The sequence below is a fragment of the Sorex araneus genome, chromosome 6 (genome assembly GCF_027595985.1).
Source record: "Sorex araneus isolate mSorAra2 chromosome 6, mSorAra2.pri, whole genome shotgun sequence".
Lineage (NCBI taxonomy): Eukaryota > Metazoa > Chordata > Mammalia > Eulipotyphla > Soricidae > Sorex > Sorex araneus.
The window spans coordinates 88,978,751-89,003,821 of record NC_073307.1 but is presented as its reverse complement, the minus strand read 5'-3'; the positions used below and the strand labels follow the sequence as shown (position 1 = coordinate 89,003,821).

At 58.4% G+C, this 25,071-nt stretch overlaps 1 protein-coding gene across 6 annotated transcripts; it reads right to left on the bottom strand.

The window, feature by feature from the left end:
* Positions 1-3,009: 3,009 nt before the first annotated feature.
* PEX5 (peroxisomal biogenesis factor 5) lies at positions 3,010-24,641 on the bottom strand. 6 transcript variants are annotated; one of them, XM_055142831.1, is made up of 16 exons: positions 24,486-24,641; positions 23,746-23,908; positions 23,462-23,497; positions 22,656-22,788; positions 22,121-22,252; positions 13,883-13,988; positions 12,581-12,671; positions 11,339-11,449; positions 11,011-11,103; positions 10,625-10,720; positions 7,024-7,167; positions 6,877-6,947; positions 5,505-5,714; positions 4,459-4,624; positions 4,106-4,263; positions 3,010-3,624 (listed from the first exon to the last, which is right to left on the bottom strand). In XM_055142831.1, the coding sequence occupies exons 2-16, from the start codon at positions 23,890-23,892 to the stop codon at positions 3,423-3,425; spliced, it is 1,896 nt and encodes a 631-aa protein (XP_054998806.1). In that variant the 5' UTR covers positions 23,893-23,908; positions 24,486-24,641; the 3' UTR covers positions 3,010-3,422. The 6 variants fall into 6 exon arrangements, with proteins under 6 accessions (XP_054998806.1, XP_054998807.1, XP_054998805.1 ...); XM_055142832.1 differs by having other exon boundaries at positions 10,625-10,714; XM_055142830.1 differs by having other exon boundaries at positions 10,625-10,744; positions 24,486-24,640.
* Between the last annotated feature and the right edge of the window lie 430 nt (positions 24,642-25,071).

The following is a 25,071-nucleotide window of genomic DNA, read 5'->3' as shown; positions in this document are numbered from 1 at the left end:
TTTCTATTCAGATTTATAGAACTGGCTATATTAGTATATCTAAAGATTGAGGATATCACTGTCTCCTTAGGTTGTGTTTCTTAGCCTGATTAGTTGGCAGTGACATTATAACTTTTACTTAATTATGCTGATTTAATTAAAAATTCCCTGTATTGGGGCTGGAGTGATAGCACAGCGGGGAGGGCGTTTGCCTTACACTCGGCCAACCCAGGTTCGAATCCCAGCATCCTATATGGTCCCCTGAGCACCGCCAGGAGTAATTCCTGAGTGCAGAGCCAGGAGTAACCCCTGTGCATTGCCGGGTGTGACCCAAAAAAGCAAAATAAATAAATAAATAAAAATTCCCTGTATCTAGGGGGCCGGAGCGATAGCACAGCGGGTAGGGCGTTTGCCTTGCACGCGGCAGACCCAGGTTCGATCCCCGGCATCCCATATGGTCCCCCAAGCACCGCCAGGAGTAGTTCCTGAGTGCAAAGCCAGGAGTAACCCCTGAGCATCGCTGGGTGTGACCCAAAAAAAGCAAAAAAAAAAAAAATTCCCTGTATCTAAAATGTTGCCTTTCACTGAAAAATATTTTAATGTATGTATAACATTGAATAAAGAATACTTACCACTTCTCACAACTTTTAGATGATCTTAGGGTCAGATGCTTTTTAAACTTAGCCTGGGTGAGTTCAGAGTGGCAAGTTTTGCTTGATCTTTACTAAAGTCAGGCTGTGACAAAGTTCAGGATTGTCTTTTAAGCAGCTATTCAGAAATGCACACTTAGAAAACTAACCCTGTGTATATCATTGATAACGGTGCTTCTGCCAACTCATTAGTAGAGGAGATAGATCATTAGCATTCATTTGCAAATTATGTGATCATATGAATGAAGATGATTAAAACAAAGTCACAGATTAAAAAAAAAGTCAAAACAAATGACTTCTAGAGGGTACTGCTTGAGTCTGGGGCTGGAGCGATAGCACAGCAGATAGGGCATTTGCCTTGCACGTGGCCAACCCGGGTTCAATCCCCAGCATCCCATAGGGTCCCCTGAGCACTGCCAGGGGTAATTCCTGAGTGCAGAGCCAAGAGGAACCCCTGAGCATCGCCAGGTGTGACCCAGAAAGCAAAAAAAAAAAAAAAAAAAAAACCTCCATGCCTCCCTCTCAATTTTGCTATAAACCCAAAATCGTTCTAATTTTTCTAAGTTTTTTAAACAATCACTAAATGCAAAGAGGAAATTCAAGAAAGCATGGAAGAGTCTCAAGGAGGCATCATGACCCATCCAAGCATCTGGTCAAGAGCCAGGCTGAAGAGAAGAAGCTGGGCGTTCTGGTGAGCAACGCGGCCAGAGAATGCTCCGGACCCGAGACCGGGCCAGCAACACCAGGGATCCAGACGGAGGAGGTGCAGCTGGTACACCTTCTCCAGATGGAGCCCCGGCGACAATGAGCAGCAATTAACACGGCTCCGGGATGCGGGACTGGGACAGCTACAATCTTTTAATGGAAAACTAATTTTATCAAATGCTTCCTTGGTAGTAGGGCTGTCTTTCTTGGGGGGAAACTCCAACAACAATAGTGAGTTTTGTGTTGAAATATGGAACGTAATCAAGGTAAAGAGAAAATGAAGTGAAATTCATCAGTTATATAGTTGGGGGTGGGGGGGCAGGCAGGGGGTATACTGGGGTTTTTGGTGGTGGAATATGGGCACTGGTGCAGGGATGGGTGTTTGAATATTGTATAAACCTGAGAACTTTGTAACTTTCCACATGGTGAGTCAATAAAAATTTAAAAATAAATAAATAAATAAATAAATAAAAAGCGAGCCAGGCTGGCACAGTCCCCGCCCGTGTGATGGCGCGGACAGCTATTTACCCCACGTTTCCTATTAGTCACCCCGTGAGGAAAGGTGTGTGATGCTTGTCCCTCCTGCTCAACCGTAAACTGTGGTGACACAGGGACTCCATCCGTCTTACGGCACCCAGCACCACCCAAGACGCTCCATTTCTGAGCAGAAGTCCGGGAAGCCGGTCCACCAATGTGAATTCTCCCAGAGAAGCACCTGGGCAAACCCCCCCCCCAATCTCCCAGATCCCCCCAACCCCAGCCCACTGACGTGGTCACACCTGGCATGACTCAAAACTCAGGTCAAGCTCCCGGTTTACTCTTCATACAAATACTTTACAGTTTTATTCTTTAAATCATTTACACGTATTCGTACAAAGAAAAATAAATTTCAGGTGGAACTTGGGACCATGGCAGTCTCTCACAAAGCAAACCACACCATCTCTCTGATCGATCACTATGGAAGACAAGGCAAGAGGTTTCGCAGTCGTGTCTGGGGGCTGGTGCGGGCCGCCTCCCCCCTGCAGAGGGGACTCTGGGAAGCATCTGAGCTGCTTCCGCATCGTCCCTCGATCTTCACCGTACGGAGGTTGTATGGGGGGGAAGCGGTGTTTTCAATCCACTCCCCCCAGAAACATTCCAAGAAGTGCAACAAAGGTTTATGGCAACAGTGAGCTCCCGATCCGGACTGGGAGCCTGGAAGACTGCAATTCCTGAACGAATTCTCTGGAAGACGGGGCTGAGGTCCTGCAGCCGCAAGCTTGGAGGAGGAAGTACGGGTGCTCTGGCTGCATCGCTTTCCCTCGCACTTGCTCTGTCCTTCGACCCAAAAGCCCAGAACGGAGCCTGGATTTGGCCCATCAGGTCCCTCCTAGAACCGTTTCGGAAATACAGATTTCCGCCTCCCCCCCATCCCCCACCACTCTCTGGAGCACCCAGCCAGCAGCCCCCGCGGCCCTCAGGGTGACGCCAGGGTGCGGCTCCAGGACCACCTGGCAAGGAGCACCTCTAGCCAAGGTCAGCTCTGCGGGGGTCAAACCACCAGTTCCGCCTGCCGGGCCGCCGTCCCATGGCTCTCACTCTACGTACATTCATCAGAGGGGCACCGGCCCCAGCACCTCCGACACACGACTCCGGGCAGCCACGGCCATTCCCGATTCCCAGGGAAGGCGGGGGGGGGGGGGGGGGGGGGGGGGGGGGGCAAAGGTGAATGGGACAGATGTGGTGGGTCCCTCTCCGCATCGGCAGCTGACGATGCCCTTGGGGGAGGGGGGTCGACGCCCCCCCCCAAAAAAAATAAAATAGAACCCAGCAGCACCAAGAAAGAGCCCGGTGAGCAGAGAGATCGGAGGCCGGCTGTGCCACCCTCGAATTAACAAGGGCCCCCCGAGACCACCCCGCCCCCAGTCCTACAATTACGTAGGCGCCAGAACACAGAACCACCCACCCCTACATGGAGGCCGCCCCCCAGGGGCCGTACCGCGTGTGGTCATCAGCCCACCCCCTTGGCTGGCCCGTTGGGGGAGAGGGAGTCACATCCGGCGCGGGGACCCCTCGAGGTGGGCACTCACAGGGCAGCCCATCCCCCTGTCACTGGGGCAGGCCGAACAGGGACAGCAGGGCGGGCAGGTCCCGCGCGTCGGCCGCCCCGTAGGCGTCGCTCTGGCCTAGCATGGACAGCGCCAAGCGCAGGGTGTTCCAAATGTTCTCGGACATGGCACCCCCCTCGCCCCGGGGCCCCCGGCTCTTCCGCTGCATGTTCAGGGCCTCCAGGAAGTGCTCCACGGCTTCCCTGCGGGGAAGAGAGACGAGGGGAGTAAGCAGGAGGCCAGGGAGGAAGAGGAGGCGCCGTGGCACTGCAGGGGTGCTCTGCATGAGGGAGCCCCCCCACCCCAGGGCCCCGGGCAGCCCCCCCGAGGGGCTCCACCCCCAGCCCAGCAAGCAAAATATTTAACATTTTTAAACAGGAAGGGCCGGAGCAATAGCACAGCGGGGAGGGCGTTTGCAGCCCACCCGGGTTCAATCCCCAGCATCCCATAGGGTCCCCGGAGCACCGCCAGGAGTAATTCCCGAGTGCAGAGCCAGGAGGAACCCCTGTGCATCACTGGGTGTGACCCCAAAAAAAGCAAAAAAAGAAAACCAGGAATAAAATGGGGTAAGCAGAGACCCAGCCAGAAGGAGGGGGTGCGGCCGGCCCGGGGGCTGCTCGGGAGGTGAAGGCCGAGACGATGAGCCAGGGCTGGGGGCGCCGGGCCCCGCGCGCGCATGCTCACCGGTGGGCGCCAAGGTTGATGCAGCTGATGCCCAGGTTGTACCGGGAGCGGATGTAGCCGGGCTGCAGTTCCAGGGCCCGCCGGTAGGCGGCCACGGCCTCTTCGCTCTGGTTCCCGTTGGCCAAGGTGGCCCCGAGTTTGTTCCACAGCAGGTAGTCCTGGAATGGGGGGGGAGGGGCAATGGTCAGGGACCGCAGGCCAGGCTCCGATCCAAGGCTGCGCCCCCACTCCCCGGGGGTTCCCACTGCCCAGCCAGCTGGTTATGGCCTGGCCCGGCCCCCTCCAAGGCGCAGGGGGCGGCCGCACCCTCCCCAGCCCCCCTAGTGCCCCCCTCCCCGCCCCCGGGGGCTCACGTTGGGCCGCACGCTGAGGGCCGCGGTGAAGCAGTCCACGGCCTTGTCGTACTCCCCGCTGAGGTTGAAGAGGACGCCCAGGCCGCACTGCACGTCGGGGTCGATGGCGGAGGGGTCCAGGCGCACGGCGGCCAGGAAGAGCTCCTTCACCTCCAGGAACTGCGCGCTGGGGGAGGCGCGGGACAAAAGTGACCAACGCCACCACCGAAACGCGGAAGGCGGGGGCGGCCAGAAGGGTCTGGAGGCCCCCGGCCCTCCAGCACCGAGAACCCCCCCAAATGCATCCTGGCCTCCTGCCCTCTTGTCAGGGAAAGAAAAAAGCAAACTCTATCACTCAGTGCTCCCCGCGCCCCCCAGTCTACCTTTACGCAGACAGAAAGTGCACCAGTGGCTACTACCTTCCACTCCCACCCCCTCCTGGCAGAGGGGAGGCAGCACTACTGGGCACTTGGGGGGAAACAGCTCCAAAGCGGCCACTTTGGGGCCAGAGCGACAGTGCAGCGGGGAGGGAGTTTGCCTTGCACGCAGCTGACCCTAATTTGTTTGTTTTATTTTTCCTTTTTTTTGAGGGGGGGAGGGTCACACCCGGTGATGCACAGGGGTTCCTCCTGGCTCTGCACTCAGGAATTACTCCTGGCGGTGCTCGGGGGGATTGTATGGGATGCTGGGAATCGAACCTAGGTTGGCTGCGTGCAAGGTGAATACCCTACCCGTTGTGCTATGGCTCCAGCCCCGACCTGAGTTCAATCCCCAGCATCCCACAGGGTCCCCAAACACTGCCAGGAGTAATTCCTGAGTGCAGAGCCAGGGGTAACCCCTGAGCACTGCTGGGTGTGACCCAAAGAGAAAAAAAAAAAGAACTCTGGTTACAAAGCGGCCACTTCCTCTCCCCACCCTACCCCCAGTCCGACTCCTGTCTCCCAGCCTCAGCCCAGTCTCCAGGGGGCGCTGCTGAGCCCCCCTCCTCTTCCCCCCCCCCCCCCGCCCCCTCCCTCCCGCCTCCCAGAGTTCAGGCCCCACCTCAGCCCGCAGCCCCCGGGACTCACTCGGTGAACAGGGAGCCCAGGATGCGCTTGCTGGGGCCCAGGCCCGCCCCGCCCGCGCCCTCCTCCCTGGGCACCAGGTGGGCGTAGGCGGGGGTGTAGCGCAGCCAGTCCCGGAGGGTCTCGCAGGCCTGGCGCTGCAGGGACTCGTTGGTGAAGCTGACGGCCAGCGCCATCAGGGCCGTGCGGTTATCTGGCTTCAGCTCCAGGCACCTGCGCGGACGGAGACCGGTGACGGGGGGAGCGTCAGGCGGCGGAGTCCCCCGAGGCCGCCCCCGCCAGCCCCCACACACGAAGGTCCGGGCGAAGTTTTCGCAGCCCAGGAGCCGACCTGGGTCCCACACACAAAACCAGATGCTGGGGAGCAACAGCGCAGCGGGGAGGACGTTTGTCTGGCACGCGGCCGATCGGGGTTCAGGTCCCAGCATCCCATATGCCCTCCGAGCACTGCCAGGAGTGATTCCTGAGCGCAGAGCCAGAAACAGCCCCTGTGCATCGCCAGATGTGACCCAAATGAAAAAATAAATAAATAAAAAAAGATGCTGAAGAAGGAACGCAGGGGCCACAGCTGCAAGGCAGCGACAGGGTGCTAGCCTTGCACACGAACAGCAAGCCCACGTTCCAGCCCCGGGTTCGAGCCCCAGGTTCAAGCAGGAGGGATGCCTGAGTGCAGAGTCAGGAGTGACCCCTGAGCATCACCAGGAGTGGTCCCAAAACAGAAACAAACCAAAGGAAGGAATGGACTCGGCTATCTCCCACACACCCCAACTTTAGGGCTTTATCATGAGAAAGTGCTTTGGGAGGGGGAGGGGGGCGGGGGAGGTGAGGACCCCCCGGTGTTGCTGAGGCGGCCCAGGGGCCCTCCCAGGGATTCTCAGCCAACAGGGCTAATGGCTCCATGCTGGGGCCCCAGGACACGGGGATGCCGGGGCTCTCCCAGGCCACCCCAGCAGTGCTCAGGAGCCCCGAGGGCTGCTCGTGGCGCTGAGGATTCAATCAGGGTCAGCACAACGTGTGCCTGAACCTGTGGACGGTGTCTCCCATCCCCCAAAAGATACTGATGTAAGGGGTCACCAGAAAAAAAAAAGAAAGAAAGGGGGGCTGGAGCAATAGCACAGCGGGGAGGGCGTTTGCCTTGCATGTGGCCGACCCCGGTTCGATCCCCAGCATCCCATAGGGTCCCCCGAGCACCGCCAGGAGTCATTCCTGAGTGCAGAGCCAGGGGTAACCCCTGAGCATCGCCAGATGTGACCCAAAAAGCAAAAAAAAAAACAAAACCGAGGATCTGGAGACGGTCTGAACCCCCCACCCCCACCCCATCACCAATGGCTCTGGGTCACCCCGGGACCCCTCACACCACGCCCCGCACACTCACTTCCGCAGAGCGCTGATGGCTAGCAGCTCCTGCTCGTTCTCAGCCTGCGTGGTGCCCAGGTACTGCCACGCCTAGGGAGGAGGACGGGGCCCATCACGGCGGAGTCGCCTTCTGGCCCGCCCCCGCCCGCCCGGCGCCAGCACCCACCTCCATGTGCTTGGGGTCCTGCTGCACGGCCGCCTCGAACAGCAGCACGGCGTTGGGCAGGTCCCCCTCCCGCAGCCGCCGCAGCCCTTCCTCAAAAGGCTGGGGGTGGTCTCGCAGGGGGTTCTCCTCCTCGAACTGGTACCCCTGCCGGGAAAGAGAAGCCCGGTCAGAGTGGCGGGAAGGCGCTGGGACCCCCACGCCACGGCAGGGGCGGGAGAGATGGGCGAACACTCCCCAAGGGGAAAGCCGGATTCAACGCCGGCAACCATTCCGGCGGGGATGGAGTCCCCCGGGGATACGGCGGTGGCCGTCGGTCTATCTGCAGGAGGGACACACTGCCCTCCCCTGGCCTGCAGCTGAAGGCCAGGCAGGCGACAACCTGGTCCCGTAGGGAAGAATCTATTTTTTGGGGGGAAGTGAGGGGGAACAGGGGGAACTCCACACCCAGCAGTGCTCAGGGGCTTATTCCTAGATCTGTGCTCTGGGGTCACTCCTGGTGGGCTCAGGGGACCCTCTGCAGTGGCGAGGATCAAACCCAGGTGGGCTGTGTGCGAGGCAAGGGCCCTGCCCGCTGTGCTACCTATCACCCCGGCCCCGGAAGCTCACTGGGACACGAGGCCTGTGTTTCATCAGCCCTGACTCCGTGCCACCGGCCAAGAGCTCTTCTCTCCCTGAGTAGATTCTCCTCCGCCACCCGACAGCCATTTCCGGCTCCCTCGTGTGATGACGGGGACAGGAAAAGCAACTTGGGGCCAGAGGCCCAGCCACACAGAGGTCGCTCTTATCCAGTCACGGCACAAGTGCTGACTGGCTAACCTGTTCCCAACTTTGAAAAAAAAAAAATTTTTTTTTGTTTAGTGTTTTTTTTTCCTTTGTTTTGGAAGGGGGGAGGGTCCACACCAGCGATGCTCAGGGGTTCCTCCTGGCTCTGCACTCAGGAATTACCCCTGGTGGTGCTCGGGAGACCCTATGGGATGCTGGGAATTGAACCCGGGTCGGCCGCGTGCAAGGCAAACGCCCTTCCCGCTGTGCTTTGGCTCCAGCCCCTTCCCAGCCCTTCGGGGTCCTGGCTGTCACACCCACGAGCCACCTCCAGGTGCCATTAACAGCCATGACCAAGAGGCTCACAAATGAATCTCGGAAGGAAGCAGCACAGGGCAGAGAGGCCTCAGGACCCCAGTTATTTAAAATTTTAGAACTCCAGGAATACAAGGCTGTGCGATATCTCATACTATTCATAACAAGCAATACGAAAAAATACATTATTTAGCATCTGCCTGTGGGGCTGGCTTGGGTGGTGGTGGGAAAATTCAAGATAACGGTGGAGGAGGCGCATATGCTGCCTGAGCCCAGGTGCTGCTTTTGCCCATGTGGCCGAGCACATGTGTCACCCGCATCTCCCCCCTTGAGATGTGCACTCCCATACTTTTGTGTCTAAATCTCGGCTATGTGTAGGTGCTCTCTCCACCCTTGGAGAAGCCTGCGTTCTCTCTTGAGCACATTACTCTTACTTTTCCCTCTCTCTTATCCCTTCCTCCTCCCCTCAAAAAGCCTCTAAATAAAATCTGTTTACTTCAAAAATATAAATAAATAATGGTGGAGGAAAGGTGCAACGGTGGTGGGACTGGGGCTGAAATAGTGAATGGAATCAATGATCGTGAACAACTTTTTGAAAACAAAATTGGAAATTGAAAAAATTAAACCTGTGGGTCCCAGATGAGACCCCCCAGGGGGTGGGCGAGCTCCCAGCCTAACCCCGGCAACTGCTCCCACACCCCAAAGCCGCTGCCGTGCCTCCCGCCAGGCCGCCCAGTTAAGTAGCACTGCGTCCCATTGCTCATCGATTTGCTCGAGCGGGCACCAGTAATGTCTCCATCGTGAGACTTGTTGTTACTGTTTTTGGCATATCAAATACGCCACGGGGAGCTTGCCAGGCTCTGCCGTGCGGGCGGGATACTCTCGGTAGCTTGCCAGGCTCTCCGAGAGGGGCGGAGGACTCGAACCCGGGTCGGCCGCGTACAAGGCAAACACCCTCCCCGCTGTGCTAGCGCTCCAGTCCTGGCACGATAGCCCAGTTAAGCACTCTGGGTTTTCTAGACATGTCCAAACTCTCCAACACGAACACCAGATTGGACAGGGCAGAACACAGAAGTCAATCAATTGTTCCTAACGGCTTAACTCACAACAGCTTAGTAAACCCTGGTGAGATACAATTGTCACAAACTTTCTATGGAAATAGTTTCTGATGATTCTGTTAGCCGTTCATATGGTAACAAGCAACATAAAATAAATGATTGTGGGCCTGCCACAGGGGCGGGCCGGAGGGGTGGTTGGGAAAACGGAGACAGCGGTTCAGGGAAGGTGACAGTAGGGACGGGATCAGTATTAGAATATTGAGAACGTGACGATGTAACGAATCATCGGGAGCAACTCTGTAAATCAGGATGTTTAAAAAAGGGGGGGGGGCTAGAGTGATAGCACAGCGGGGAGGGCGTTTGCCTTGCACGCGGCCGACCCAGGTTCAATTCCCAGCATCCCATAGGGTCCCCTGATCACCGCCAGGAATAATTCCTGAGTGAAGAGCCAGGAGTAACCCCTGTGCATCACCGGGTGTGACCCAAAAACCAAAAAAAAAAGGGGGGGGGAAACATCTGTAGGCTGCGTGGCACGGGGCGGTGGGGGGGGAAGCTATTGCCTGTGGCTAATCTCAGTTTGATCCCCAGCACCACAGCTCACACGCCCCTCCCCTCCGCCCCTCCCCCTTCCACTCCCCCCCCCCCGCCCCCCGCACAGCCAGAGTCAGTCCTCAGCAGAAAGCCAGGAAGAGCCCCCAAGCACAGCAAGGTGCCCTCCCAAACCCCACTAATAACAGCAAACGGATTCAAAACACAACCCAGACAACCTCGTCTACCAAGCTCCCCTCCCCCCAAAGGCGCGAACGCCTCAAAGGGTTCCTCCCATCACCCTCTCCAACACAGAGCTCCCCAATGCTGCGTTCTCTCTCGAGGGACCCCCTCGCTCTACTCTGATCACTTCACGAGGGTGGTAGACTATTAGCCTTTAGATCCCGAGAACAAAGTCAATGACCGGAGTTGCTCAGGGGAAAGAAAGGGGCTCAGGGGCCAGAATGATAGCACAGCGGGGAGGGCGTTTGCCTTGCACGCCGCTGACCCAGGTTCGATCCCCGGCATCCCGTACAGTTCCCCGAACACCACCAGGACTCATTTCTGAGTGCAGAGCCAGGAGTCACCCCTGAGCATCGCCAGGTGTGACCCAAAAAGACCAAAAAGAAAGGGACTCAAGCAAAGAGTCACTTAAAAGCGGGACTCCTCGGGACTGGCTCAATAGAATGATGGGCAGGGTATGCTACTGTTGGCCTTGCATGCAGCCAGCCAGGGTTCCATCCCCGGCATCCCATAGGGTCCCCCCGAGCACCATCTAGGAGTGATTCCTGAGTGCAGAGCCAGGAGGAACCCCTGAGCATCCCCGGGTATAAACCCCACCCTCAAAAAAGAAAAAAAATACTTTTCAAACTCCGAGATAAAGGAGAAAACCATGCAAGCCGGAGCTCTGCTGCGCGGGAGGGACACGCAGCCTTCACCTTATCGTAGGAAGCAGCGGCGAGGTCGTCGTAGTCGGAGAGCCAGGGGTGGGTCTCGGCGTCCCGCTTCGCCATCTCCTCCAGCTCTGCCTGCAACTTGTCCCAGAAATCGACATCAGACTGCAAGGAAGGGGAGGCAGATAGCAGAGGAAGGGCCATCGTGACCGTCCGGCGCCCCCCGGAACAAGACCTCGGGGCCTTCTCGCATCAACCGAGACTCCCAAAGGCCGGGTGGTGGGCTCCGATTCAGCCGTCGGGAGGTGGGGGGGGGCAGGCCGGGCATTTTGCACGTCTGTAAGCCCGTCTGACCTGGACGCCGCAGACACGCCGAGAACTATGCCAGGGGCCCCCGCTCCTCCCGCGGCGCATGCGCCAGCCGCCCTCACCTCTAGAGCGGACTTGGCGCGTTCGAACTCCACGTCCAGGGTGGAGGTGTTGGCCGGTCTCGTGAACTGGTCCACCCAGGCTTCCGAGGTATCCTGGGACAACGGAAGGAAGGCGGTCAGGCCACCGGCAGCTCTCGAGCCGCTGGCCGTCGGCTGAACAGCCCCCTGGACGCCGCCCGGGACCATGCCGGGCGTGGCGCTCCCGCCCCCCGGGGGCCCTGGCTGCGGCACCGAGGTCGGCCGGCGGGTCGGTCTCTTCCCCACCCGGGACCCCTGGCCAGGGGCGGCGGCCGGCTCTGAGGGGGGCTAGGAGGTGACCGCGTCCTACCTGCTGCTGAGTAAACTCTGCCGCCCACTGCTCTGCCTGAGCTCGGCCAGACCCTGCACCGGACTCCAGGGCCACCTGCCCCTCGCCAATCTGCCGCACGAACCTCAGGAACTGGGGCAGAGACACACACAGGCCGCTGGGGAGAGGACTCCCGGGTGCCCGCTCGGCCCCGCCCCCTAACCCGGGCTAGCTGCGGATGAGGCCCCCTGAAGGCCCTGGAGAGGAGAAAGGGGGCCCAGGGGGGTTTCTGGCTCTAACGCGTGGGAGAGAGACAGAGTGAGGAGGATGAGAGGAGAGAAGGGGAAGGAAGGGGAGGGGAGAGAAGGGGAGGGGAGAGGAGGGAAGAGCGGGGGAGAGGAGAGGGGAGAGAAGGGGAAGGGAAGGAGAGGGGAAGCAAAGGAGGGAAAAGGAGAGGAAGGGAGGAGGGGAGGGAAGGAGAGGAAGGGAGGGAGGAGAGGAAGGGAGGGAAGGCAAGGAGAGAAGAGGGGAGGGGAGGGGAAGGAGAGGGGAGGAGAGGAGGAGAAGGGTGGGGAGAAGATAGGAGGGGAGGGGAGGGGAGAGATGGGGAGGGAAAGGAATAGGGAGGGGAAGGGGGAAAGGAAAGGGAGGGAAGGAGAGGGAAGGGGAGGAGAGAGGGTAGGAGAGGGGAAGGGAAGAGGGAAGGGGTGAAGGAAGAGGAGGAGAGGGAAGAGGAGGGGAGAGGGAAGAAGTGGAAAAGGGGATGGGAGGGGAGAGGGAAAGAGAGGGGAAGGGGATAGGAGGGGAGGGGTGAGTAAAGGACAGGGGGAGTGGAGAGGAGGGGAGGGGTGAGGGAAGGAGAGGAAAAGGGGAGAGAAGGGGAAGGGTAGGAGAGTGGAAGGGGAGGGAAGGGGAGGGGAGAGGGTAGGAGAGGGAAAGGGGAGAGGAGGGGAAGGATGAGGGTAGGAGAGGGGAAGGGAAGAGGAGGGGAGGGGTGAGGGAAGGAGAGAGGAAGGGGACAGGAGGGGAGGGAAGAGGGTAGGAGAGAGGAGAGGGGAGGGGAGGGGTAAGGGGAGGAGAGGGGAGGGGAGAAGAGGGGGAGGGGAAGGGGGAGGGGAGGGGCAAGGAGGGGAAACACGCTGCCAGGAGGTTGCGGCTCCAGAATCTGTTCCCTGTGAGGAGGGAGCAGCCCTGGGGTCTCCTCTCCTGCTCTGGCCACGCGGTAGGGGGAAAAGCAGGACCCCGACTTCTGCCGGGGGCAGCACAGCCAAGGGGGGGGCTCACCTCCGAATTGGCCAACTTGGGGTCATCCACCTTGGCCACGAAGTCGCTGGCTGTACGCTGCAGGTCCAGCTCGGGGTGATACTCGTCGTACCTGGGCGGGGGGGGGGGGGGGACTTGCTGTAGGAGGTGCCGCTCAGCCACACTGTCCCCGCCCTCCAGCGCCCCCCACCAGGGCCGCCTTCGGGAGCAGGAGGGCTGGCAGGACCCCACTCTCTTGGTGGGCAGCCCGCAGATCTCAGTGCTGGTCCGAGAGGGATGGGGGGGGTGCACTGGGCCGCCCCTTCTCTCCTCGACTGGCAGAGACGGAACCGGACACAGCCGCCACCCCCCACCCCCCTGCCAGAGGAAGGGGGTCCAGCACTGGGGAGGGCGGGGGGGAGGGGGGACTTATAGAGCAGGGTTTATCCAAAGCACCGGTTCAGAGAAAGGGGGTAATACTAAGAGCGAAGACCCCCACGGGAAAGCGGGAGAGTGAGCTGTCTCCAGAGGGAGGGGAGAGGCAGAAGAGGAGGAGGAGGAGGAGGAGAAGGAGGAGGAGAAGGCGGAGGAGGAGGAGGAGGAGGAGGAGGAGGAGGAGGCAGAGGAGGGGAAGCGGGAGGAGGAGGAGGAGGAAGAGAAGGCAGAGGAGGGGCAAGGGGAGGCAGAGGAGGGGGAGGAGGAGGAGAAGGTGGAGGAGGAGGAGAAGGTGGAGGAGGAGGAGGAGGAGGAGAAGGCAGAGAAGGAGGAGGAGGAGGAGGGGGAGGAGGGGGAGGAGCAGGAGGGGGAGGAGGAGGAAGAGGAGGAAGAGGAGGAAGAAGAGAAGCAGGAGGAGGAGGGGGAGGAGGAGGAAGAGGAGGAGGAGGGGGAAGAAAAGGAGGAGGAGGAGGGGGAGGAGGGGGAGGAGAAGGATGGGGAGGAGGAGGAAGAGGAGGAAGAGGAGGAAGAAGAGAAGCAGGAGGAGGAGGGGGAGGAGGAGGAAGAGGAGGAGGAGGGGGAAGAAAAGAAGGAGGGGGAGGAGGGGGAGGAGAAGGAGGGGGAGGAGGAGGAAGAGGAGGAAGAGGAGGAAGAAGAGAAGCAGGAGGAGGAGGGGGAGGAGGAGGAAGAGGAGGAGGAGGGGGAAGAAGAGAAGGAGGAGGAGGAGGGGGAGGAGGAGGAGGAGGAGGGGGAGGAGGAGGAGGAGGAGGAGGAATAGGAGAAGGGGGAGGACGGGGAGGAGGAGGGGGAGGAGGAGGAGGAAGAGGAAGAGGAGGAGGAGGAGGAAGAGGAGGAGGAAGAGGAGGAGGGGGAAGAGGAGGAGGGGGAGGAGGCGGCGGCTGCACTCACCAGCGATCGGCGCCCGCCGTCCCCTCGGGCTCCCCCAGCCACAGCTTCTCCTCCGACTGCTCCAGGTACTCCTCCGCCCAGCGGGCCGGGGACACGGCCAGAGGGTCTGCAGAGCAGAGGGGGAGACCACGCGGGGCTGGGCCAGGCACGGCGGAGACCACCACACAGAGCCCGGGATGCCCCAGACCCGGGTGAGGGACGAAGCCCGGCCCCCAGCTCAGAGGGAAAGAAACGGTGACGGGAAACGGTTTGCGCGCGTCTTGGAGCCACTGGAGCCAACCCACCTCCGGAGCAGCCTGGGCAAGGCCTGGGGACCAGCCCCCAGCCCGGCTGCTGGGCGCACCAGGGGCCTCCACGAGGGGACGCGGCCCCGCCCCAACCCGGAGGGGGCCCTGCACTGGGACCAGCCCTGGGCGCCGTCTCAGGGCTCAGCCGTCCCCACAGAAGGAGCCTCCATGGGTCTGCTGACACCCCCAGGAGGACCCGAGAGGCAGGGCTGGCCGAGAACTGAGCACTCTCCGGTCCCTTCTCTGCCCCCTGCATTTTTTTCTTATATATATTTTTGGGGGCGTCACACCCGGCAATGCACAGGGGTCACTCCTGGCTCTGCACTCAAGAATCACCCCTGGTGGTGCTATGGGATGCTGGAAATCGAACCCGGGTCGGCCGCGTACAAGGCAAACGCCCTCCCCGCTGTGCTATTGCCCCAGCCCCTTTTTTCATATTTCAAGTGAGAGAGAGAAAAACAACTACCATGAAAACGTGCCGGGCAGAGCCAACGTCAGCCCGCTGCCCCAAGGGCGTGGCAAACTGGTGCCTCAAACAAGCAGTGCCCGGGCCCCTCACCACCGAGCCCTCCTGGCCTCCCTCAGGCCCTGCCTCCCCTCCAGAGGGGAACCCCTGGTCCGCCTTCCGTCACTCTGAGTCGGGTTGGATGGAGGGCGACGTCTTTGCATCTGAGTCTAGGAACTGTCTCGGGTCCCTGGGCTGAGCTCTCTGAAGCCTGCTCGGGTGGCAGCGGGTCGAGTCCCAGGCCCAGCACCACCCCCCCGTCCGCCCCCCCCAACACCCAACATCCCCTAACATATCAGTGGCCCAGCTCCAGGACTAATCTCGAAGCGACGCCAAACCGCTGAATGGCCCAGTTCCACAGCTCCAGGAGCGCACGGACACAGGCGCAGCCACATCCGCAAATTTCACAGCACTGACAGCCCAGTAGGAGCCAAGGACACCAGGAGAGCGGCATGCTGGACAGCGACGGGAAGGAAACTGGGCCTCCTGGTGCTGGGAAATGAGCACTGGAGGAGGAGCGGCTGTTGGAACACTGTATGACTGAGACCTAACCATGAGCAGCTCTCTCAGGGTCTATCTCACGATGACTCCATTTTTTTAAATCTATAAAACACAAGATTCTGGGGCTGGAGCAATAGCACCTCGGGGAGGGCGTTTGCCTTGCAAGCGGTCAACCCGGGTTCGATTCCCAGCATCCCGTATGGTCCCCTGAGCACTGCCAGGGGTGACAGAGCCAGGAGCAATCCCTGTGCATCGCCAGGTGTGACCAAAAAAAAAAAAAAAAAAAAAACCAAGATTCTTTGTGCTTTTTTGAGTTGCATTTTTGAGATCAATGAGAGAAAACAATAAACCCAGAAGGTTCTACTAGCAACCCAACGGCTCGGTAAATGGGCAGTGACCATGGTAAGATGAAACAATGTTCACAAGTTTTCTTTTACGGAACTACATTTTGATCATCCCATTTGCCATTTTGTTGCAACAAACCACATTATTCAGTGCAGCCTAAGGGGACAGGCTGGGGAGAAAACTCGGGACTCTGGTGAAGGGAAAGTCACACTGCCGAGTGTTCCAAGTGTGGGGACGCCGAGTGCCTGAAACCACCGGATCGTGAGCGACTTTGTAAATTGACAGTGTTGTCGTAAAGCTTCCAAAAAGCTGTTTCAGACGCGCTGGTGACAAAGGGCACTGTTGCAATACCCGAATAAACACACCGAATGAGGGTGCTGGACACTTTCTCAACCTCCAGGACTTTGCCCTCAGCTACTCTGAGGTCAGGAAGAAAAATTAAAAACACAGAAAATGAGAGCAATTACTCAAAAGGTCCCTGAGAGGAAAAGCAGAATGAGACAACGCAGCAGCCTGCCGGGTTCTCCCCTGCTCCGTGTCCCCACTGCCTTTCACTCAGACACGCGATTCCCGCTGGCCTCCTGCCTCTGCCACCCAGGTGAAGATCTGTCCTTGTTTGTGCACGGAGAACGTCGGCCAAAACCTCAGGACCGAGGTACAACAGAACTTTCGATTCTATTTGCTGACTTTGCCTAGGTAATAACAACAAATATTGATCTGAAAAAGTCATGCCAAAATGTGTGTGTGGGAGAGGGACTGGAGGGATAGTACAGCGGGGAGGGCGTTTGCCTTGCACATGGCCAACCCGGGTTCGATTCCCAGCATCCCATAGGGTCCCCTGAGCACCGCCAGGAGTAATTCCTGAGTACAGAGCCAGAAGTAACCCCTGCACATCGCCGGGTGTGACCCAAAAAGCAAAAAAAAAAAAAAAAAGTGGGGGGGGCGGAACCTCAAGAATTTCAGAATACAACTGATTGTAATAACGTAATTCTATGATGGGGGCTGGAGAATTGGTTCCGGCTGGCTGTACCCAATGCGTGGCACGTGGCAGGCCTCCTGGGTTCCGTGCCCAGCACCTCGACCCCCTGAGCACCCTGGTGTGGTGCCTGAGCAATGTCAGGGTGGTCCCCAGGACAGCAATAACATCTCACGAGTACAGTAAAAGACATAGTTGGGGGGCTGGAGCGAGAGTACAGCGGGGAGGGAGTTTGCCTTGCACACGGCCGACCTGGGTTCAATTCCCGGCATCTCAGAGGGTCCCCTGAGCACCACCAGGAGTGATCCCTGAGCGCAGAGCCCGGAGGAACCCCTGAGCATGGCCGAGTGTGGCTCCAAAGCCAAAGTCTATAGTTGAAACTTTTTGATGAAAGACTCCTGGGCTCGGGGCTGGAGTGATAGCACAGCGGGGAGGGCGTTTGCCTTGCATGCGGCCGACCCGCGTTCGATTCCCAGCATCGCATATGGTCCCCTGAGCACTGCCAGGAGTAACTGAGTGTAGAACCAGGAGTAACCCCTGTGCATCGCCGGGTGTGACCCAAAAAGCCAAAAAAAAAAAAAAAGAAAGAAAGAAAGACTCCGGGGCTCTCCAATCCCGTCTCACTAGCCTGCAAGGCCACACCTCCCTGTCCTCTGCCCGCCAGGGCTGGGAACCGAAGCACGCTGCCCAACAAGGAGCGGCCCTGGCCAGGAAGTGCAGGGCACCCGCGCCCTGGCCCCTCTGGCGCCCGATCCCTGCCCCCTCGCCCCACACCCTCCCGACTCGCAGCTGGGGCTGGAGTGTTTGACCAACGCCGAGGCTGAGCGCCCTTCAAACAACAGAGCAGATCCTTCCGCCAGCCGCTCCTCTCAACCTGGCTCCTCTCGACGGGGAACCACCGGGCGTGACCACCCACCAGCAGCTGACCGCAACCGAAATCCTTGAGGGGAGAAACGCCATCCGAAATGGGTGGGACTTGGGAATCGGCCACAGTAGCTTAGTAGTTACTAGAGTCAGAAGTTTCTGGCACTGCAATTCTGCTCCAACAAAGGAATCAAAAGAACACACACACACACACACACACACATACACACACACACACACACACACACATTTTCACCATCTTTCATTTGTTTGATTTTTTTTAAATGTTTTTGGAAAAATAGGTTCATCTGTGTACCTTGGCGAGGCAGCAGCTGCTGAGACCCACGGAGGGGAGGGGAAGTTTGCAGCCAAGGGCAGAAGTGAGCACTGGCCACCAAATGTCCCCTTCCCAACGCCCGCGCCATCTAACTCTCACTCCCTCGAGGCACCTGTACCCCAGCCCAGAAGGCACCAGCTGGGAGCCCCGGGGCCCCGGCACGGGGGTGGTGGGGGGCGGGGGAAGGAATGTAACACCTGGAGCTGGCCCCCCCATAGCCAGACACCCACTCATCCTCCTTCCCTGAGCATCTTCCCGAGGCCCGAGCTCAGGAACATCCCCTCCCAGCTCCCACCGCCTTAACTATGAAGCGGGGGGCGGCCGAGCAGAACGAAGGAGACGGATCAAGAGAGCAGCACCGAGTGACAAAGCTCTCGTCACCGCCGCTGGGACGAGCCGGCACTCCGAGATTGCTGGCCGCCAGGAAAGACGGGCTGAGGGTCGCCAGCTGCTTGCCCTCCCAGCTCCTCCTGCACGCGCATCCTCTGACCCTCACACGCCAAGGCCTGCCGAGTCCACCTGAACCTGACACCCAGGGGGCACGAGGGGGGCCGGAGTGATAGTGCCATGGGGAGGGCATTAGCCTTGCATGCGGCTGACCCGGGTTCAATCTCCAGCACCCCATATGGCCCCCCATGCACCGCCAAGAGTCATTCCTGAGTGCAGAGTCAGGAAGTAACCCCTGAGCATCGCCAAGTGTGACATCCCCCCCACCCCCAAAAAAAAAAACAGGAGGGGGAGAAAAAAACCCAGGAGAGGCCGAGAGATAGGACAGGAATCAAGGCACTTTTCTGGCATGTGACCAACCCTGGTTCTGTCCCCAGCACGACTTGGCCCCCCAAAGCAATCATCAGGAGTGACCCCCAAACACGTCGTCAGGTCTAGCCCAAACCCTTCCAACCCCACCACCACCCCCCAAAGGAAAAAAAAACCACAAAAGACATGTTTCATTCCTAGAGCTGGGAAATCATGAAATGGACACGCATGTGGCCCGAAGGCTTCTGTGGATTCCACCAAGACGCAAAAGGGCTAAGAATCAAGCTTCACGGGTGACAAGAGTTTCTTTTTTTGCTGGCTTGGGGCCACAGCTGGCGGGCTCAGGGGCTACCCCTGGCAGTGCTCAGGGAAGCACGGGCCATGTCTGTGTGCAAGGCAAGCACCTTGTCCCCCTGCACTGTCGCCGGCCTCGAGTCCTCGACCGGGAGCGTGGTGGGTGGCTGCACCAATCGACAGAACGATCAAGTTCTAATCGGATACACACATCCGGAGCACGGAACACCAGTGCCGTCTACCAAGCCTTAGCGATTCTGTCAGCAGCCATTTCTGAGTTTCAGTTTTACTCGTGACCAGCAGCGAAGCAAACCCGTGGCACTGGGGGAGGTCAGGTGAGGGATACACAGACACTTTCTACAGACTTTCATGCAACTTCCGTGAAAAAAAAAAAAAAAAACAAACATAGGGCCAGAGCCATAGTACAGCAGGGAGGGTGTTTGCCTTGCAATGCAGCCAAACCGGGTTCGATCCCCGGCATCCCAAAGGATCTTCTGAGCACCCCCCAGGAGTAATTTCTGAGTGCAGCGCCAAGAGTAACCCCATAACCCAAGGATCGCCGGGTGCGACCCACAAAAAAAAAAAAAAAAAAAACCCAGGGGCTGGAGAGATAGCACAGCGGGTAGGGCGTGTGCCTTGCACGCGGCCGACCCGGGTTCAAATCCCAGCATCCCATATGGTCCCCTGGGCATGGCCAGGGGTAATTCCTGAGTGCAGAGCCAGGAGTAACCCCTGTGCATTGCCAGGTGAGACCCAAAAAGCAAAAAAAAACAATAAAAATTAAAACAACAAAAGCTGAGCAGGCCAGAGAGACAGTGCAGGTGTTAAGGGCTTGCCTTGTGCAGTGTCAGGCCCAGTGCCATCCTGCGTCCAGCCAGTCATGACCCCTGAGCCCAGAGCCCGTAGGAAGCCCTGAGCACCTCCCAGGTATGGCCCAGAAACCAAACCAAAAGCGGAACCAAAATCTGAGCTGCAAGATTCCTTTGAAGCGTGACTCCAAAACCCTAGTCATGGGGATGTAAAATCAGGATTTCAAGAGTCCAACAAGGTCCTACTCAAAATCCTCTTATCCGTGAATAGCACCACCAGTCAATATACTATCCGCCACAAGGCGGAGGCTAATAAAAAAAAAAGAATTTCTAGAAAATCAATTCCTTCAGCTCCTTCTCCAAGATCTCGGGTCATTAAGTGCTGGCTCCTGTGATGCAAGAGTTTTCCAAAGGCAGAGAATTGCCCCACGGGCTCAACTGCCTTTTCCAGCTTACTCCCTGTCTGTGGAGTACAACAGCAACAAATGCAAATCCCAAGAGATCACAGAGAAAATTTAACAGATAAGAATCCAACATGTTGGGGCTGGAGTGATAGCACAATGGGGAGGGCGTTTGCCTTGCATGCAGCCGACCCGGGTCCGATTCCCAGCATCCCATAGGGTCCCTCAAGCACCGCCAGGAGTGATTCCTGAGTGCATGAGCCAGGAGTCACCCCTGTGCATCACCGGGTGTGACCCAAAAAGAAGAATCCAACATGTTCTTCTAAAGCTGTTTTTCAGGGTCGAAGTGACAGTCCAGTGAGTAAAGTGCTTGCCTAGAATGTGGCCAACCTGAGTTTGATCCCCAGCACCCCATAGGGTCCCCTGAGCCCTCTCAGGAGTGATTCCTGAATGCAGAATCAAGAGTAAATAAACTCTGGGGGCTGGAGCGAGAGCACAGCGGGTAGGGTGTTTGCCTTGCACTCGGCCGACCCAGGTTCGATTCTCAGCATCCCATATGGTCCCCTGAGCACCGCCAGGAGTAATTCCTGAATGCAGAGCCAGAAATAACCCCTGTGCATCACCAGGTGTGACCCATAAATAAATAAATAAATAAATAAATAAATAAATAAATAAAAAGAGTAAATAAACTCTGAGCACCACTGAGTATGACCCCCACAGAAAAAAAAAATTTTAAACAATATTTTGGGCTAAGGTGAAAATACAGTGGGTAGGGCACTTGCCTTACATGCAGCCAACCCAGGTTCAATTCCTCACACCGCACATGGTCCCCCAATCCCTACCAGGAGTGATCCCTGAGTGCAGAGCCAGGAGTAAGCCCTGAGTACCTGCTGGGTATGGCCCAACCCCCCCAAAAATTGTTTGTTTGTTTGTTTTATTTACAGGTTAAAGAAGATCCTCACTGGTTGCAAGATATTCAAATCATTGTAATGTAACAAAAATCTTAACAATTTCAGTGCTCATAGAAGCAATGATCTTTTTTCTGAGTTATCAAAAAAAAAATAATGGATAATATTTTTTTATCAGACGTCATAATAGAAGTCTCTCCACAATGAGACAGAAGACCTTTAAGCCTGAGGTTGTATGAAAAATGAGATTTGATCTGATGGGAGGTCTTTTTTTTTTTTTTATTAATCACAATTTCAGATTCTCAGTGACAACATAATGCTTCCACTTCACAGAGTGAGACCACAAGCTGGAGTATCATGTCTATCACTGAATAAGTTTGGACAAAGTAACTGACCCGGCTGGGTCTCGGACACCTTGCCAATAAAGCAGGAGAGGGATACCTAGCTTTTAAGTGCTCCTGTGGTGATCGAAAGTGTTTTGAGAATAAAATAAGGGGCTGGCGAGACAGTCCAGAGGGTAGGGCACTTGCCTGGCCCTCTCACCCAACTCATAAGAATGTGTGTCCTGAAGCAAATAAATACCCAAGTACTCAAGTATTCAAAGGCTGTTTCCTGATCATACAGGAGGAATAAAGACACTAATTACCCCAGGACTCCCTGGGTTAAACACAGAATGCTTGTAAAGCCCTTTACACAAAGCACACACTCAACAAGTTCTAGCTATTGGTCCGGGGCCACACCCAGCAGCACTCAGGGGTTCCTCCTGGCTCTGCACACATGAGTGATCCCTGCCGGACCTCAGGGGACTCCGAGGGATGCCAGGAATTGAACCGGGTCAGCCACGCACAAGGCAAGCGTCTTTCCCGCTGTGCTGTCTCTCCAGCCCCTCAGAAGAATCCAGTGCCAGAATTCCACAGGCTGTTTTCCTTGCTTTCTGGTCAACAGTGCCACCACTCCGTCTTCAGAGATGCTCCACCGAGCTAGAAAGTTCTAGAACAGACTCAACTCCTCCTGTTCTCTTCTCCACTCACTCTCCCTATACGCCAGACGTCTGAACTCTCCTATCCCGTTTCAAGCCAGCTCTCTGACCCATGTGTTTCAAATCCCTGGCATCTCAAAAAGAAATCTGGTTCCACTTCCTACAACAGAAGTGACATCAGACAGCGTGGAGCCATCAGAAGCCGAATACTAAGGTCAGCACCCAGGTTGACTACTTCTTAGGGACGATTTTAGATTAGACCAGGGCGTGCCTCACCTGTGACTTCAGAGATGAATTCCTGAGACCAGTCCGTCTCGTTATAATCCTGAGAGACGTCCACGGCGTCTCCAGCGGCGAGAAACTCCTGGGCCCAGTTCTCAGACAAGGCCAAGTCAGCCACCCCAGGAGCTAGAGAGAGAGAGAAAAAAGGGGGAAAAAAAAAACTAAGAAAGAAAAGAAATACATATTTCAGGGGCCGGAGAGATAGGATAGTACAGTGGGTAGGGTGCTTGCCATGCATGTGGCCAACCCAGGTTCAATCCCCGGCATCCCCTTAGGGTCCCAGAAACATCGCCAGGTGTGATTCCTTGAGTGCAGGGCCAGGAGTAACACCCGAGCGTCTCTAAGTATAGTCCAAAACACACAAACACACACACACACAGAAAAATATACAACTTATTGTGTCTAAGAAATTCACAAGATTCCTCCTTTTCCTTTTGTCTCCTCCAGTTCAGCTCCCTGATGCCACCTGCTGCCCCCATCTATGGGAAATAGGGGAAGGGGGGTGACTCCCTCCCTCCTCCGGACCTACCTCTCTGGGGGGCCTGCCGGAAACTTGACTGTTCAATCTCCTGCATCTCGGCCAAGAGGTCATCCATCTTGAAGGTCTGCGGCGCCCGGGATACAAGTGGGACATTCTGGTCCTGGAGGAACTCGGCCACCAGCTACCAGGAGACAGAAGGTGAAATGAACCCAGCAAGACCTGGGGCCATGGGACCAGGGCCTCCATGCACGTCAAAACACAAGGCCAGGGGGCTGGAGCGATAGCACAGCGGGGAGGGCGTTTGCCTGGCACGCGGCCGATCCGGGTTCGATTCCCGGCATCCCACAGGGTCCCCTGAGCACCACCAGGAGTGATTCCTGAGTGCAGAGCCAGGAGTCACCCCTGAGCATCGCTGGGTGTGACCCAAAAAGAAAAATAAAATAAGAAAAACCACAAGGCCAGGGATTGACCGGAGCCATCATACAGCAGGCAGGGCACTTGCCTCACCTGCAGCCCGCCCTGGTTCAACCTCAGCACTCCAGAAGCCCCCCACCCCTCGCCCCCAGTCCTACCAGGAGTGATCCCTGAGCACACAACTGAGAGCAAGCCAGGAGCACCACAGGTGTGGCCCCAAAAAAGCAAATTAACAAGGCAAAGAAAAAAGAAAAAAAACAAAGATGAGGAATACACTAAAGAAGCCGAGGAACACGCTAAAACCGGAGGCAGAAGGCAAATCTCCCGGGGGCCGGGGAAAGTCAAGCAAAGTCAAACAACGTTCACTTGGAGGGCGTGGCCAGCTCACAGCCCAGCCGGACGGGAGACTAAGGTGACAGCGAAGGCCCGGGGGTACTGACCTCATCTTCGGAGGCCGATCCCAAAGGCTTTGAAACCTAGGCGGGAAGGAAAGCCAGTCAGTCCGGGGCGGGGAGGGACACACAACTCACTCCAGCTCTGCCCGGGGGACCCCCCCACCCCCGGGGACCCTGGACCACTCAGCCCGGCTCCTGCGCGCTGCTGCGCCTCCGTTTTTCTTCCTGGGGGCCGCGCTGCCATCCGGCGGGCGCTCCCCCGCTCGGGTCACTTGCCCTGGCCCCAGCAGTGTCCCCCCGAGTGTCCCCCCCGCGCCGGGCTCACTCACCGCCTCGGAGGCCGGCGTGCCCGGGGGCCAGGGGCCCGGCTTCAAGCCCTCCTGCTGCAGGGCCTTGTCCTGCGTGAAGTGGCCCGCCAGCTTCATGAGCGGGTTGGCGCCCCCGCACTCGGCCTCCACCAGCTCCCGCATTGCCATGGTGACCGCCAGCTCCCTGCCCGGGAGAGGAGATTTGGACCTGGGGTCCCCCCATCCCGGGCCAGACCCTGCCCCCCGCCCCCCCCCCGCCAGCCCATGACCCGGGCGACGGGGATGTCAGTCCCCTGGACCACCCCCTACCCCGCCCCGGTGCCTCCTGCGGGGGACCCCCACTCTGCCCGGCGTCCGTCCCCGGGGGTCGGTGCCCTCCTGCCGCTTCCCCCGCCCCCGACCCCCGGTTTCTCCCGGCGGCCTCCCCGCCCCTGCAGTGTCAGCCAGCAGCCGCCCCCCACCCCCGCCACCACCACCCAGGGGGGCCTGAGGACCACCGGACGATGGCGAACGGGCAAGGGCGAGCGGGGACGTCGCCCGCCAGGCAGCCCCGCGTCCCGTCGCCCCCCGAGGGGCAGCGAGCACCCAGGGGGGAGCCTGGGCCACTTCCTTCTCCCTCGCTCCCCGCCCCAAGTCACCTGAGCCCCTCCCCCCGCCCGGCCACCCCGACCACCCCATCTCCCCCGCCCCCAGGGCCGCGAGGGCCGGTGGGGAGCAGGACTGGGGGGGGGGTCGGCGGCCCCCCGGGACGCAGCGCTCACCGCCCCGCGCGGCTCGGCACGACCCGCCGCCCGGGCACCAGGTACGGGCGGAAGGGGGAGGGGAGGAGGGGGCGGGAAGGCAGGGGCGGGGCTCGGCCTTAAAGGGGCCGTGACCTCCCGCCGCGCGGCGGTTCGCAATCCGGCGGAAGCGACCGGAGGAGAAAGGGCCTTAGGACCCAGCGATGGCGGGAGGTCACGTGCCTGAAAGGGCCGCGAGCCTTAAAGGGGCCGGCCGGGAGCCGTCGCGGGCTGGAAACGCCAAAGAAGGGAGTTAGTTGGGATGCGCTTCTGGAGCGTTGGCAGTTCAGGGAGGGCACCGGATCTTACGCTCAGTGCATCCTGGCGCCTTCTGAGGGGGCTCTCTGTGTCACTGGGGCACTCCATGCCCTCGCTGAGCCTCGGTTTCCCGATCTGAAACGAGGTTAACTAGTCTTCCCTAGGTGCCAAATGGGAATTGAACCCGGGATCAACCTTTTTTACAGCCTTCTGGCCTGGTCCACTTCCGAACTGGCCCCTTGGCGGACAGCATCATGGTTTCCATGGAGACAGAGGCGGGGGGGGGCGGCCCCGAATCCCATGCCACTTT

What these genes read in the sequence shown, in the direction of transcription:
- PEX5 (XM_055142830.1), bottom strand. Translation starts at nt 23,892, where the DNA reads ATGGCAATGCGGGAGCTGGTGGAGGCCGAGTGCGGGGGCGCCAACCCG. An exon ending in CCGGCAGGCCCCCCAGAGAG is followed by an intron (nt 22,253 to 22,655) that starts GTAGGTCCGGAG and finishes CTCTCTCTCTAG; the next exon opens with CTCCTGGGGTGGCTGACTTG. An exon ending in GCCATCAGCGCTCTGCGGAA is followed by an intron (nt 5,715 to 6,876) that starts GTGAGTGTGCGG and finishes CCGTCCGCGCAG; the next exon opens with GTGCCTGGAGCTGAAGCCAG.